Below are 14,833 nucleotides of genomic sequence, written 5' to 3'. Positions count from 1 at the left end.
CCCAGCATTATTATTATCATAGATGTTTTATTTTATCTTAACCCATGAGAACCCATGGTGACATTAGTGTAACAGAAAAATATCTGACATGTTTTCTGTGGTCAACTTGGTTTGGGGCATTTTCCACATAATTTTATTTTTAAGGAAAAATGGGTCTGCATCTTTATGGGTTAAAATAAAAATGATTTGCAGTACCTCTTTCCGCCAGGTGCGTGGCGGTGGCGCTGTTTAAAATGACAGCTCTTTAAACCCGGCTGGTTTCTTTTTCTGCGTTTCCTCTTCTCTCCATACAAACAGAAAGAGCGTCTCAGAGCTCAGAAAATGTCCCGACAGCGGGACATTTCAAGACATAAAAACTCGTTTTTTGTTGTCTTTACTGCAGCTTTTGGACTTTACGGGATCAATGAAAGTGGATATCTCATTTTAACGCCGCGGAGGAGCGGCGGCTAACCCGCTAATGTAAGTTACGAACTCGAAAGATTCAGAGACTGAGTTTGTTTGCTAGGTTTGTGTTTACAGTGGAGTTATAAAATTAAAATACCGGTACTCAGCTCCTATTTACCTTTGTTAAGTTAAAACTTTTTGCCTCGAAATGTCTTTTCAGACTAATAAAAAAAACAACTCATTTGTGTTTAATTTATTTTCAAGCAACTGCAATTATTTTCTATAGATGTTTGATAGTTTGTTTACTTCCATAAATGCTCCTCTTTAAGCACATATGTTTTTGTTGTTTTATTTGTTGCACTTTAGAGCCTTACATTGCATTCGTTCTACCCTTTTATTTACAAATGTTAATCATTTTCAATGAGTTTTGATTAAGGTTTAAGCCATTTTTTAAATTGTTTTGTACTAAACTCTGTAGAACAAATATGGAGAATTTCAGTCGGAAGATTAAATTATCTCTGATAGTTAATTTGAATCCTGTTTGATTCTTTCTTGATGTTTTACCTGCTGATTGTAGATCTCAGGGGGTCCTGCAGGAGAACCATGAGGAGATCTGATAAATGCTAGACACAGTTCAGTGATACTCAAAGTAGAAGAAATGTACAATTAAATATTTATTTATACATCTTCTAATCAGTTAAGGTTCTGGTCCAAACTCCTGAACATTATAGAAGCTGCAACCACCAGGCTGTGTTTGTAAAACATAGATTTTCTTTGGAGAAGTGCAATATTAATTTATGAAATACAATTTATGAGTTAATTTTCCTTTTAATGTGTGTGTGTGTGTGTTTTAGGATTTTGTTTGTTTTTTAGGCAAAACTGCTTTTCTGATAGTTGTTTTTAAATAAAGAATTCCTCTTCTTAATAATCACCAATTTTAGTTACGTTTTTTTTTTTAAATCAAATTCATTGAGTATTTTGGAAGTAATAACTAGCTTTAAAGCCCCCTCCAATGAAAACTTTGTTTTTATTTGTGTTTGTGGCATTTTGCCAATGATGGAGGACATGTATAACAAAATTAAGAATAAAAATGTTAAGTATATCTTTATTAAAATCATAGTGAATTGGTAGACCAAATAAAAGCAGTTTTAAAAGCTTGTAGTTGTGTACAAACTTTAATCACAAGCTCCCTGCTCTGTTTCATTTCAATGGATCCACTTACAGACAAATAGATCCATTTACATCTTAATTTTTCTCATCTGAGATAGAATCTGACTAGATAAATCAGATATTGCTTGCCGTTTTTATTGCACCACAAATGTTAGTTTGGGGTTTTGAGGGGCTGTTAGCTATAGGAAGAATGTTTAAACAGGGGCATGATGGGAAATGATCGTAGGCTTGTGATCTCGCCCACAACACAGAGGGGAATTTCTAATGAACTCATGCTGCTCTGCACAAACCATGTTCCACAAAAAACAGTTTTTTATTTTTGCCAAGAAAAATCCCATAATCCTAATTAAAAGACCACTGCTCTTAAAATAGATCAAAAGAGGATTTTAGTGGGACTTTTAAGTCTTTAGGAAAACCAGACAGAATGGGGTTCCAGTTGTCCACCTGCAGGAGAAGTTGAAATCCGTTTCTATAAGCCTCAGATCTCTCAAAGTCTCTGTTGTTGGTCAGGTATGACTCAACACTTACAGTTTTTCTGTTCTAACCTTTTCAGCATTTACCCTTTGTCTTTATTTTTTTAATTGACAAAAATCTCAATTCTTTAAGTTACCTTTTCGGGATTCTTTACCCTTGTTTTCTGTTATTCTACACTTGGTTCAACTCATTGGTCCAGTAGAGCCTTGATGGGGAGTGTTTACTTGTGCTTAAGTAACTAAGTTACAATCTGTTTTCTAGATTAATCTGGTTTCTTGACTCTTCTTTAAAACAGAAATGTGGTTCTAATGGAAGATTAGAAAAATCTTGTTTCTCCGTGGAGGTTTCTGTCAGGACAGTTAGCTTTTTCTGAAGACATCATGACAAAACCTGCAGACACTCGGCTCATGAAAATAGTAGAATTGACGAGTGGAGGTGTGATAACCTGTCAACCTGCTGCAGGTCTCCAGTGGCTTTAGAAAAGCAGTCATAGTTTGCTGCAGTCGTTTGGTGTATTAAAGCAGTGAATTAAGTGAAGTAAGACAGAGGTCCTGGAGGATCAGGAGGAAGACGTACTAACTTTGACTTTATTTATGCTGTATACATGTTAAAATGTGTGTACTTGTAGTCAAACATAATAAAAAATAAATATAGCTCTTTATAAAACTTTAAATTAGATATTCTATTCTTCAGTTCCACATTCCAATTAGTGAACTTGTTATTAATGCCATTTTTCAGTTGTTTTCTTTTGTAAGAAGCTTATTTAGTTTAATAATTTAACACAACACTGTGGATACGATTATTTTATCTATTTTATTTTTATTTCTGATCCTGATAAAACTTATGCTTTTTTTGTATATTTATTTAACACTTTGTTTATATAAAACTGCATACATTTTACATTCCATAAATCAATACTTCAGTATCAGCCTACAGCCATGCACTGTTGTGCATTTTTAGTCTGGGCTCATATGTCATCTGGAAGAGGTTAACATTCGATCTGAATGCAGACGGCAGGTTTTGACGATTGTTTATCATTTTAAACTATAAGGCACATCTCACATTATGGTCGGTCGTGGACTAAAACATGACTGGTTATGAGGCAGGTTGGACTTGAGAAAGATGCAGCATCGCCTCTGCTGCAGCTCAGTCAAACACATTTGCTTTAGCAGAGGAACGCTGCTGTTCTTCTCTTTAAATAGTTCAACTTGTGAAGAACAGGTTTTCAAGGACTCAAGTTTTGTTCTGTCATTAGCTGTAAAAGTCATTCAGTTAAACATGACCATGAATACTATAACCATAAAAACAGAGAATTTCTCAGCAGAGCTGCTGGATTCTGCTAGATTTTACAGTATCTTTCCTTGGATCCGAACAATTTCACCCAAAAATATTCTAGTTTTTGGTAGACTTCTAGCATTTACTAATTTATAATTGGCTAATGTCAATCAAGATAGATTTCATGATCTGATGTGAATGACTTTTGGGTGCAAAATCTGTCAACTGATTGTATGTTTTATTTAAAAAATTTGAATTAATTAGCGTGAACCCCAGAAGTATGAGGTCAATTTAGGATCAGCTTAAAGTGAATGAAAACAGCAAAAACTGCACTAAGCTATAAAGTACACAGTGAGCTCGAAGGAATTATAAAAAATGTCAAATAATATTGACATAAAAACAAATATTGTGAACTTTAAGAAATATTGAGCAATTAAAAAAAGAATTGTAAATTTTAAACTTTAATAAAAAAAGATAATTTTAAACCTAAAAAATACAGTTTTAGTTTAATTTTTTTCTGTCTCTCCCTCTCTTAAGTCTAAAACTGTTTTCAAAATTTCTTTTGTAAATGTACAATCTGGTTTTTCCATTTACTTTAGCTGATCCTAAAGTAACGCCATACAGACATTTCTAACAACAGTAGAGCTCCACATACACATTTCAGAAGGAAATGAACAAATCGGCCCTCATAGTTTACTGATAAACCTGAATTTTACTTGTTAATTTTAGTCCAATTTGTCAGGTTTATTTCATCTGTGGAAATGTTTTTGTGTGCAGCAAATAAAAAAAAAACAACTCCCTTTGCGTAAAAATGTATTCTGAAGTGTTTGTTTGCATCTGTTTTGTGTTTTTCTAGCTGTTTTTTGCATTTAGCCCTATCGCTGCTTTAAATCTGAATTAAGTTAAAGACATTGAGGTGGCTGTAGAATACTGGGTCGGCCAGCTGTCTGCTAATCGGTTAACTGGTTAATCTGTTAGCTAATTTCTAGACCTCACAGTATCTGTAGGTGAGACGCCTAACCTTTTTTGCTGTACCTCCCTCTTTGCAGAAAATGTAAGCATTAGTACCGTATTTTCCGGAGTGCAAGTCGCAGGAGCAAAAAATGTCTTATCAAGAAGAATAAAACCATATATAAGTTGCTCTGGAGTATAAATTGTATAAATTGCACTTTTGAGAGAATAGTTTGACATTTTAGAACAAATCTGCCAACTAAACAAAAAAAAATAACAATAAATAAAAACACGAAAGAATGAGATCCCGACTACAAGTGGCTGAAATTAGTTTTCTCCGGAGGGTGGGTGGGGGCTCCCTTAAAGATAGGGTGAGGACCTCAGTCACCCGGAGAGAGCTCGGAGTAGAGCCGCTTCTCCTCCGCATCGAGAGGAGCCAGTTGAGGTGGTTCGGGCATCTGGTCCGGATGCCTCCTGGACGCTTCCCTGGAGAGGTGTTCCAGGCATGTCCCACTGGGCGGAGGCCCCGGGGAAGACCCAGGACACGCTGGAGAGACTATATCTCTCGGCTCGCCTGAGAACGCCTCGGGGTCCCCCCAGAGGAGCTGGAGGAAGTGGCCGGGGAGAGGGAAGTCTGGGCATCTTTGCTTAGACTGCTGCCCCCGCGACCCGGTTCCGGATGAAGCGGAAGAAGATGGATGGATGGAAAATAAAAACAACAGTACTAATCTTTTGATTCGTATTGAAAAAAATATCAAAGTTTAAGAGGAAAACAATCAGATTCTCTTCCATGTTTGTTTTGGACAACACTTCTTCTTCTTCTGGCACTGTCAGTAGCAAATACTGATACACGCATACAGCGCCCTCTAGAGGTTGTAGGCAGAAACAACCACTCAAGGGCAATAGTTGTTAGTGGGAAAATAACAAATATATGAGCCTATTTATGTTTAAAAAACACACACACACAAATAAGTCGCTCCTGAGTATAAGTTGCACGCAGGGATAAATTATGAAAAACCTGCGACTCGTACTCCGGAAAATACATTATGATAAATAAATAGGAAGTCATAAAAATTTGATTTCTTGGGTCACATTTACAGAAAAGTTGCCATGCGTGGTTAAATTTCTCTGGGAATTCTTGACTTTAAATGAACGGTTGGGATGATGGATCTCATCTGAAACACAGAGCCGAATGTTTGTCTTTAAAAACATAAACTGTTTAAGTTAATCAGTCTAAAACAAAAAGTCGTTCAACAGGATCAAACAGCAGAGCATCAGGTGTTCTGTGCCTGCCTCCTCACAGGTAAAGGTTCTGGTATGAATGCTTATTTTCATCATTTTTCTGATCCACCTTTAAGGACTGGAACCATCCTTTTTTCTCTGCAATGGACGACGACGTCCCGACACTGAAGCCCAGACTCATCCAGAATCAGAACGTCGTCCATCGTCTGGAAAGACGAAGGATCTGCTCTGGTAGACCCGGAGCTCATTGGTACAGAGTTCGCTGCTTTCATCAAAACCTGTTCCCCAACTTCACCGTAGTCAATGTGGAAAAGCCACCCTGCTTTCTCAGGAAGTTTTCTCCAGACGGACGATGCTTCATCGCCTTCTCCTCTGATCAGACATCCTTGGAAGTGAGAGTTTACCATTACCCATCATGCAGTTGTCCTCAGCTGAGATTCAAGTCAAACTGAATTATTTTATCCTGCAGATCTATGAATACCAGGGCTGCCAGGCGGCCCAGGACCTCCTGAGGAACCAGGAAGGAGAGACTCTTTCCACTGCCAACGACCAGCGCTCCCTCAACATCAGAGGCCGGCTGTTCGAGCGCTTCTTCTCTTTGCTGCATGTCACTAACGTGGCCTCGAATGGAGAACACCTTAACCGGGAGTGCAGTCTCTTCACAGACGACTGCCGCTACGTCATAGTCGGGTCAGCTGTCTACGTCCCAGAAGAACCGCCGCCGTATTTCTTTGAAGTAAGAACTTTGCTTTCGTGTTCATCTGTTATAAATCTGCGCTCCATCTCACCTTTGTTGATCTTCTCCCAGGTGTATCGCAACAACGAATCCGTGACTCCAAACCCACGGTCTCCGCTGGAAGACTACTCTCTTCATATTATTGACCTCCACACGGGTCGGCTGTGTGACACCCGGTCCTTTAAGTGCGACAAGATCATCCTGTCGCACAACCAGGGTCTGTACCTCTACAGAAACATCCTAGCTGTGCTGTCTGTCCAGCAGCAGACCATCCACGTCTTCCAGGTGAGCACACCTTTGCTCCTCAGCTTCAGAGTCCCTCGTCTCATTCTCCCCATCTTGCTTCTGTCAGGTGACTCCTGAAGGAACGTTTCTGGATGTAAGGACTATCGGGCGCTTCTGCTACGAGGACGACCTCCTAACCCTGTCAGCCGTTTACCCAGAAGCTCAGGCAGAGAGTCAGCCCGGCTTTCCGCGGCTGTACACCGACAAAACCATAAACTCTCTGAAGCACCGGCTGCTGGTTTACCTGTGGAGGAGGGCGGAGCAGGACGGGAGTGCCACTGCCAAGAGGAGGTAATGAATAAGAGTGTTATCCTTCATTTTTGGTGTCATTCTTATTATTTTCTTCTGTTCTCGAAAACATATTTTTTTCTAAAGCTACATTCACACAAAACGAGATTCTCGCATTGAGTTTCATTGTTAAGTGAGTTAACAGATGCAGTTTAAGCCCAGCAGCAGTGCGTTTTGAGCGTCGCATCAACCAGTTATGCAAAACAGACCTCCATCTCCCTCAACAGCTTCTTCATTTATTTGTGGTCCAGAGACTGGCTAGACCACTCCAGAACTTTGAAAGGCTTTTAATGTATCCTCTACTTGGTTGTCTGGTCATGTGTTTGAGATCATGTTTCAGCATTCTTCTTCTTTCAAACGTAGCTAGTGGCATTTTTACCTATTAGCCTCATCTGATCGCATGTAATTTTCCCAAAGTAAGAATTATAATATTTCCCCACCAGGTGAGATTTTTCATGGAGCCCCAGATTGAGTAATCTTGTATTTTTTTCCATTTACTAATAATCGCTGTAACAGTTGATCTCTTCTCTTTAAGCTGCTCGCTTATTGTTGATTGGTTCATCCCAGTCTTGGTCAGATGTATAATCTTTTCTCTGGTGTCCTTCGACAGCTCTTTGGTCTTGGTGTAGAAGTTACAGTATGACAGGTGTTGTTTATTCAAATAACCCGTTCAAACTGGTGACATGAATACAGCTAACCAATGGAGGAGAGAAAAGCTTCTTAAAGAAGAAATAACAGGTCTGTGATGGACACAAGCTTCCTTGTTTGTTGGAGCTAAAAAACGTAGATCCTGCACTATTATACAAATAAATTCTTTACCAATCTGCCAACGTGATTCCCTGGATTCTTTTCTTACACTCTGTCTCACAATTGAAATGTATCGATGATGAAAATTCATCTTTTTTGTGGGATAACTTGCAGAATTTACGAATATGTTGTGGTTGAACAGTTTTTGTAAAGGAAATGTAAAAAAATCTACCACAGGTCTCAAATTCCAGATCTGGAGGGTCAGTATCTTACACATGTTGTAACTAACATGCTTTTGTTGCTTCTTATTGCAAAACACCCTAGATTAAGGGAATCGTGCAGGAAAAACCAGCAGGACCTCGAGGCCTGGAGCCTGACTCCCCTGCTTTAGTACACTTTGTATTTGAAGTCTTGTCAGATCTTTAAGATCGTTTTGTGGATTTTTATTTAAAGGTTTTTCCAGTTTTTTGATCAGCTGAGGCGGCTGAGGATGTGGAAGATGCAGCTGCTGGACGAGCACCACCTCTTCATCAAGTACACCAGCGAGGACGTGGTCACGCTCAGAGTCACCGACCCTTCGCAGGTACCAACACAAACACATATCTGCCGGCGTGGATTCCTTCCTCCCTGCTCTTTGTTGTGCTCCCCTGGTTTCCTCAGGCCTTGTTTTTGCAGCAGGAATTCCTCTGCGAGGTCTCCAGGGACGTGTTTAGTCCTGTGACTCCTTCTCAGCTCATTAAAATCTGTCTTTGTCCCCCGTCTGCTGATTAGCCATTCAGATGTGTATGTCAAGGAAGCTCGTGGAAACAAATGTTTTTTCTTGGTCTTCACCTTTTTCAGCCGTCGTTCTTTGTGGTCTACAACATGGTGTCCACCAAAGTTCTGGCCGTCTTCGAGAACACATCGGATCAGCTGCTGGAGCTCTTTGAAAACTTCTGCGACCTCTTCAGAAATGCAACCCTGCACAGCCAGGCCGTCCAGTTCCCGTGCTCCGCCTCGTCCAACAACTACGCCCGGCAGGTCCAGAGGAGGTACTGACCCAAACAGCGCATGCTCATAAAACCGCAGTTGACGGTCAGGGGGACAGAAAGAAGAGTGCACCCGGTGTCACACAGGCAAATGTCAGGAAGGATTTAAGGAGTGCGGCGATCATCGGGGATCGCCTGGAGGAGGAGGAGGAGGAGGAGGTGGAAGGGAGGAGGGAGTCTTAATCTGGATGTAGAAGAGACATTGAGGCGATGAGCGTGCGCATAGGGGCCGTGATTGAATTTGGCGGCTGGACTCTGCAGCGTAGCTGACAGTGGAGGGTGAGGGAAGGACAGGGGGGAGGACGCTTTGAGAGGAAAAGAGCTTAGAATTGGATTTTCGAGTGGTGAAAATTTATGTCACAGAGAAGTGGAGAAGATATTGAAAGCTGTCGAGAACATTCAGGAAGCTGGATTTGGACCAGCAGCGCAGACAGGTTCGGAACGCCACATCCTGCTCCGCAAACACTGCAAAAGCGACAGACAAAAACGTGTTTTGAAAGAAAGGTTTTGTCAGTGAAAACTTGTGTTTTTAGACCTCTCCCACTGCATTTGTAGGTTCAAAGACACCATAGTGAACGCCAAATATGGCGGCCACACGGAAGCCGTACGTCGGCTGCTCGGCCAGCTGCCCATCAGCGCCCAGTCGTACAGCAGCAGCCCCTATCTGGACCTGTCGCTCTTCAGCTACGACGACAAGTGGGTGTCTGTGATGGAGAGGCCCAAGACCTGTGGAGATCACCCCATCAGGTACGAGCTCCTCCGGGACGGTCACCGACCAAACCTCTGCCAGAGTTCATGTTTGTTTGATGTGGTCCTCAGGATTTTATTTTTTTAAAACGGTTATATTTGCTGAAAAATGGATTCTGCCCCCTAGTGGTCTGCCTTGGAAAGTCTCGATCCAACTATATATTTTTTCTTTTGTAAAATCATTCCTGGTGGTCTTTTAATTATGATTATTCCATTTTCAGCCAAAATCAAGACATATTTAGACCTTTTCTGCAGAGCAGCAGGAACTCATTTGAAATTTGAGTTTTCGGTTGGAATGTTGGCACTGAAGTTAGCCTCCAGTAATTTCCCATCATCCTTTTATTTGCTCACTCTCCTGCTAACTTACAGCCCCTGACAACCCTGAGCTAATATAAGCATAGTGAAAAAATGTCGAACAATATTGGAGCTGTCCAGGCTGAGCCAGATGGCAGCTGAGATAAGGAAAATGAAGACGTTAATGGATCTATTTTTATGCAAGTCAATGCTTCAGAATTCAGGAGACTTTGCTTCGCTGCATCACACACCTGAGCTTTTTCAAACTGCAGGTTTTCATCTGCTCCTGATCCCTCACGATTTGAATATAGAAAAGCTCAGGCTTAATCTTAATTTATTTTATAAATGTCCTCTTTTGTGAGAAAAACGCCACAAGAACACATTTTCTATTGGAGTGGGTCTTTTGTTGGATTTAATGTGTTAAACTTGTAAAAAACAGTCAAAGTTTTATTTAATAATCTTTAGAAAGGCTAGGATGACCACATTAGCAAAATAATTTTCCCTTCAGGTCCCAGTGAAGTATTTAGTGGGTGTTTTATTCTAATGTGTATTTTTTACTGAACTTGTATTCCAAACAAACAGACCGGAAATATTTTGCTAACCTACTTTGCAGCAATAGTACAAAAAAATCACTATGGAAACAAAGGTTAAAACGGATTAGCTAAAACTTAAGAAACTCTATTTACATTTTTTTTATGTAAAAACGTAATTAAAAAAAAAGCTGAGACTGCTATGAACATTAATATGTTTTGGTTTTTAAAGATACACTCTAATAAAATTTGTTTTTGGTGTTTTTAACATGTTTTGATGACATATTTTTTCATGGTGGAGGACATATTCAAAGAAACTTGAGCTTAAAATGTGCATTTCTGTGTATTTCTTTATTTAAATTGTTTTGAATCGGGAATGAAGTTGGAAAAATATCTTATTTGTGATGTAGAAAATACGCTTGGCGGGCTACCAGCTCAACTTAAACTGAGAGCATTCTGGAAGGGGTGCGGTAAGGAGGGACGGGACTCCTTCTCGCCAACAGCCTCGGCTACAACTCAGAGCAAATTTTGAATAAACTCCTGCTGCTCTGCACAAACTATGTCCAAAAAACGATACAGGGTTTTTGATTTTACCTGAAAACTCCATCATCATAATGAAAAGGCTTTTACAATAGATCACAAGTTGATCAGAGTGGATGCTTAAGCTGCTGCAGAGTCCCTTTTAAATCATTAATGCTCAAATTAAAGTATTAAACCTAATAGAAAAGTCAGGCTTGTTAATCCACAGAACTTGAAGAGCTAATTTTAAGAGCTCCTCAGGCTTTAGGTTACTTTCAGCTCCTATCAGATGACTCAATATCTTCTGTGATCAGTCCTGAAGGGTCTTTGAAAAAAGGTCAAAGATTGCGTCCTTAGCGCTAATGAGAGGATCCCCACGGAGCTGCTAGCTGAACACTTTAATACGAGGCTTGCTATGTTCCTGAAGTTCAAGCAAGGAGGGAGACAAGTGGAAGTCAAAGGAAAGCTAAAGGTCCTTTAGTCATTCCATTTGTCAGAATCACCTTTCTTTCTCTGATACCTTTTTTTAAACATCTTTTATTTCTTCCCTCCTACTTTTTATTTTTTGCAAGTTGTTCAAGTTACAAACTGTACAATCAGATGCCTCAATAGAAGTATGTGGTCTCACGTCAAATGTTCAAACGCTTGACAGATTAACCGCTTTTAGGTAGAATGTCTTCCAACAAGCTCACTCCTGATTAGTGACGGGGTTGCTGTAGAATTTTTTTTTTTCGTGTGATTCTTTTTTTTTTTTTTTTTTGCTGTTAATTAATAATGAACTGTAACTAATTAATCTAATTAATTTATTTGATCAAACTTAATAACTGCTGTGAAAACACAATTTTTTAGGAATTTTCTTTTAAATTTGTGAAAAAGGTCAAAATCCAACCAAAATGGTGGGTTTATGAAGTTTTCATATTATAACAGACTTATAACCTTTACTTTTACATAACCAAGAGGTATGTTTTTAATCTCAAACAATTGAAAAACAAAAAAAAACACGAGTTTTCTTAAAGTGGCTAAACTTTTCTGAGCAATCCAAAAAATACTGAAACAAACTTCTTATTAATACTACAAACCTCATTCCACAGTTTACTGTCCAGCCCTCCACATACTTCATTAATTTATGATAACGAACACCTTGTCAGGCTTTATCCCTTACATCATAGATCATAATTGTCTTTTTTTCTGTGTTTATTCATTTTCAGCAAAGAAAAAAAAAAAAAGAAAAAAACGTTAATAAAAATTAATGAAAGTTGTCTTTATATTTGAGAACATGACTGAATGGTTATAGATTTAAAAAAAATTAATGTGATCAAAAATAACATGCTAATTTGGCTTTAATTAATCATAATCAATGTGACAATTCCATACCCCTAGTAGAAACGACAAATCGGACCAATCACTGCATACTGATAACATCTGGTTCCAACATGGCACCATCCATATCGCGATAAAATGCTGACTGAATTGACTTCATTTCGTTTGAACTGTAAGTGAGGCATTTTCTTTGAGTTCACACTCCCTCGGTCCAGTTCTCTTCTACTGTCAATGTTGCTGACATGATTTATTTTCCTTGAAAGGATCCGAATCTCTGCAGAGTAAGGCCAAATTCAAATTCTTTCCCTAACCCTCTGGTTTCCCCCTACCCCAACGATTAGCCCTCCAAATGTAGGAATGTGAAAAATAGGGTTTATTCGCACGTTACTCCCACTCGATGACGTCATCAATAGTCACCGTCATCTACGTTGGCGCGTATCTGCTAGTGCTCAGAGATACATAGCATTGGTTTTATAAATTCAAAAGGTTATGGTAAAACAAAATCATTACTTACATTTAAATGTAAATTTCTGTGCTTCAGAGCACACCCACATGAAGAAATATGTATCACCCCACCCTTAATTCACCTCAAAAAACAAGTTTGGACACTACTTAAACCTCAAATACCTCTACAATTGGAAGTGTAGGGGAAGAATTTGCATTTGGCCAAACACTTGAGCAGTTAGAGTAAATAAGATTTGTGGTTTGGGGAAATATCAGACGTTGTGTAACAGATTTGTCTCGCCGTCAGGTTTTACGCTCGAGATTCCGGTCTACTGAAGTTTAAAATCCAGGCGGGGCTGCTTGGACGACCTGTGAATCACGCCGTCCGTCGCCTGGTCGCCTTCACTTTCCACCCGTTTGAGCCTTTTGCAATCTCTGTGCAGCGCACCAACGCGGAGTACGTGGTCAACTTCCACATGAGGCACAACTGTGCGTGATCACCTCTGGTACTACGGGACTCTGAGGAGCTGTTGGGTTTCTGTCCGCAGCTGATGGAAACTGTACGCCAAACACTCCAACTGGCGGCTCCTCCTCTCTCCTTTTTTTTTTTTACCATCACACTGTGGTCACTCCACCTCTGCCCCCACTCCTCTTCCTCCTCAGCCAGGAGGCAGAAATTCTGCCTTTTCCTTTTTTACCTCCTCTTCCCCCCTTTCTCTGCAGAACAAAAGAGGACCTGTGGGGAGGAAAGGCTGGAAGAAGTGTAAATGGATATGTGGAGAGAGTGATTGATGTGGCATGGAGGTGGAAGCCGCAGGTAGCTGGACCTCTTAGAAGAACCCAGAGGTGTTTTCTTTTTTTGATTCTTGTCAGAAAAGCTTATCCCATTGGTTCTCAACTGGCTGTCCAGCAGGCCTACCTTTTCTTACACAAATTGAGTGAGAGGGGCTATTTCCTATTTTTATGGTTTTTGCCAATATTTTTTTTTTTTTACATTTGACTGTACATACTGTGCACCAATAAAATATTTTTAAAAAGCTCTGTTTATTTTACTGCAAGAAACTATTGAATACTACTGAATAATTGCCAGCTTAAAAAGTGATATGGAAAATAAATGACGCTGAATTGTTATAGCTACACTCGAATCATTTTTTATCCTATGCTAAATTAGCTAATGAGACTAGCTTAGCCACACTTAATTGGTAAATTAGCTAACAAAGGAACTAGCTTAGCAGGGTTTAAATGCTACAGTTGCTGACAACGAAACTAGCTTAGCTGAGTTTAACACCGAAGCTGCAGTGTATGTTCTTTGATATACTGTCACAATTCAACCATTAACACAATCAGCCAAATTCAAGCTGGAATTACGGATGAAAAGTTGCAGTAAGTTAAAAATTTAATGTTTAAGTGTCACCGATGATGCATCGGGTGTTAAAAGATTAAATGCTAACAAGGAAAACTAGCTTAGCTGTGCTTAAATGCTGAATTAGCTGAAAAGGAAAGTAATTTAGCTGCGCTTAAATCCTAAATTAGCTAACAAAGAAAATAACTTAGCTGCGCCTAAATCCTTAATTAGCTAACAGGGAAACTATCTTAGCTGCGCTTAAATTCTAAAGGAAACTAGCTTAGCTGCGCTTAAATGCTAAATTAACTAAAAAGGAAAGTAACTTTGCTGCGCTTAAATGCTAAATTAGCTAACAAGGAAACTAACTTAACTTTACTTAAATGCAAAATTAGCTTAAAAATAATAATTTTGCACAAACTTTGGAAACAGTTTAACTGTGAATAATTTTTACTCCTAAATCATTAAGGAAAGTTCATAGGGGTATTAGAAAGATTTTTTTTAATAGCCAAGATGTGCTGAAAGTTATACTGATAAACATTTTGAATGACACATAAAATAAAAATGTATTAAAAATAAAATCGAATAATATAACCAAACAAAAGCTCGGCTGAACAATTTTACATTAAATACTAAATTACATATGGAAATATAGTAAAAACACTTTAATGATTTTGAAATACACCTAAAAGTGCTAAATGTTAAACTTGACAATATCTGGATGCTAAATGGTTTCAAAGGTTCTCATCTATCAGGTCTTATTTATTTGTGATTTTTCTTTTACAGGTGAATTTTTCCAATTAAAGTACAATAATTTAGCAAAATCTAAAGTTAACAGCTCATTGAAAGGCAATTTGAGCAGAAAAGAGCAAATGAAGGAAAACATGGTGTCAAAAACCCAAAACTTTATTGATCCCCAAAGGGTTATCATAACTTGCAGAACTCAGTTTCTACGACTCTTTTCTTCTTCTTTTCCTCTCAGCTTTTCCCTTCAGGGGTCGCCACAGCGAATCAGTTTCCTCCATCTAAGCCTGTCTTCAGCATCCTCCACTCTAAC

General features: G+C 39.1%; 1 protein-coding gene across 1 annotated transcript; it reads left to right on the top strand.

The window, feature by feature from the left end:
• Positions 1–254: 254 nt before the first annotated feature.
• Positions 255–13,471, top strand: det1 (DET1 partner of COP1 E3 ubiquitin ligase). The gene is made up of 9 exons (XM_024282748.2): positions 255–459; positions 5,613–5,888; positions 5,966–6,232; positions 6,305–6,517; positions 6,585–6,808; positions 8,006–8,135; positions 8,393–8,583; positions 9,136–9,327; positions 12,742–13,471. Exons 2-9 carry the CDS (start codon positions 5,640–5,642, stop codon positions 12,929–12,931), a joined length of 1,656 nt encoding a protein of 551 aa, XP_024138516.1. The 5' UTR covers positions 255–459; positions 5,613–5,639; the 3' UTR covers positions 12,932–13,471.
• The last annotated feature ends 1,362 nt before the right edge of the window (positions 13,472–14,833 follow it).

Source organism: Oryzias melastigma, linkage group LG6, assembly GCF_002922805.2.
Source record: "Oryzias melastigma strain HK-1 linkage group LG6, ASM292280v2, whole genome shotgun sequence".
NCBI classification, from domain to species: domain Eukaryota; kingdom Metazoa; phylum Chordata; class Actinopteri; order Beloniformes; family Adrianichthyidae; genus Oryzias; species Oryzias melastigma.
Note: the sequence above shows the minus strand (reverse complement) of the source record. Positions and strands in the feature narration are given on the sequence as shown.

What these genes read in the sequence shown, in the direction of transcription:
- det1 (XM_024282748.2), top strand. Translation starts at nt 5,640, where the DNA reads ATGGACGACGACGTCCCGACACTGAAGCCCAGACTCATCCAGAATCAG. An exon ending in AGACCATCCACGTCTTCCAG is followed by an intron (nt 6,518 to 6,584) that starts GTGAGCACACCT and finishes TGCTTCTGTCAG; the next exon opens with GTGACTCCTGAAGGAACGTT. An exon ending in GAGTCACCGACCCTTCGCAG is followed by an intron (nt 8,136 to 8,392) that starts GTACCAACACAA and finishes CACCTTTTTCAG; the next exon opens with CCGTCGTTCTTTGTGGTCTA.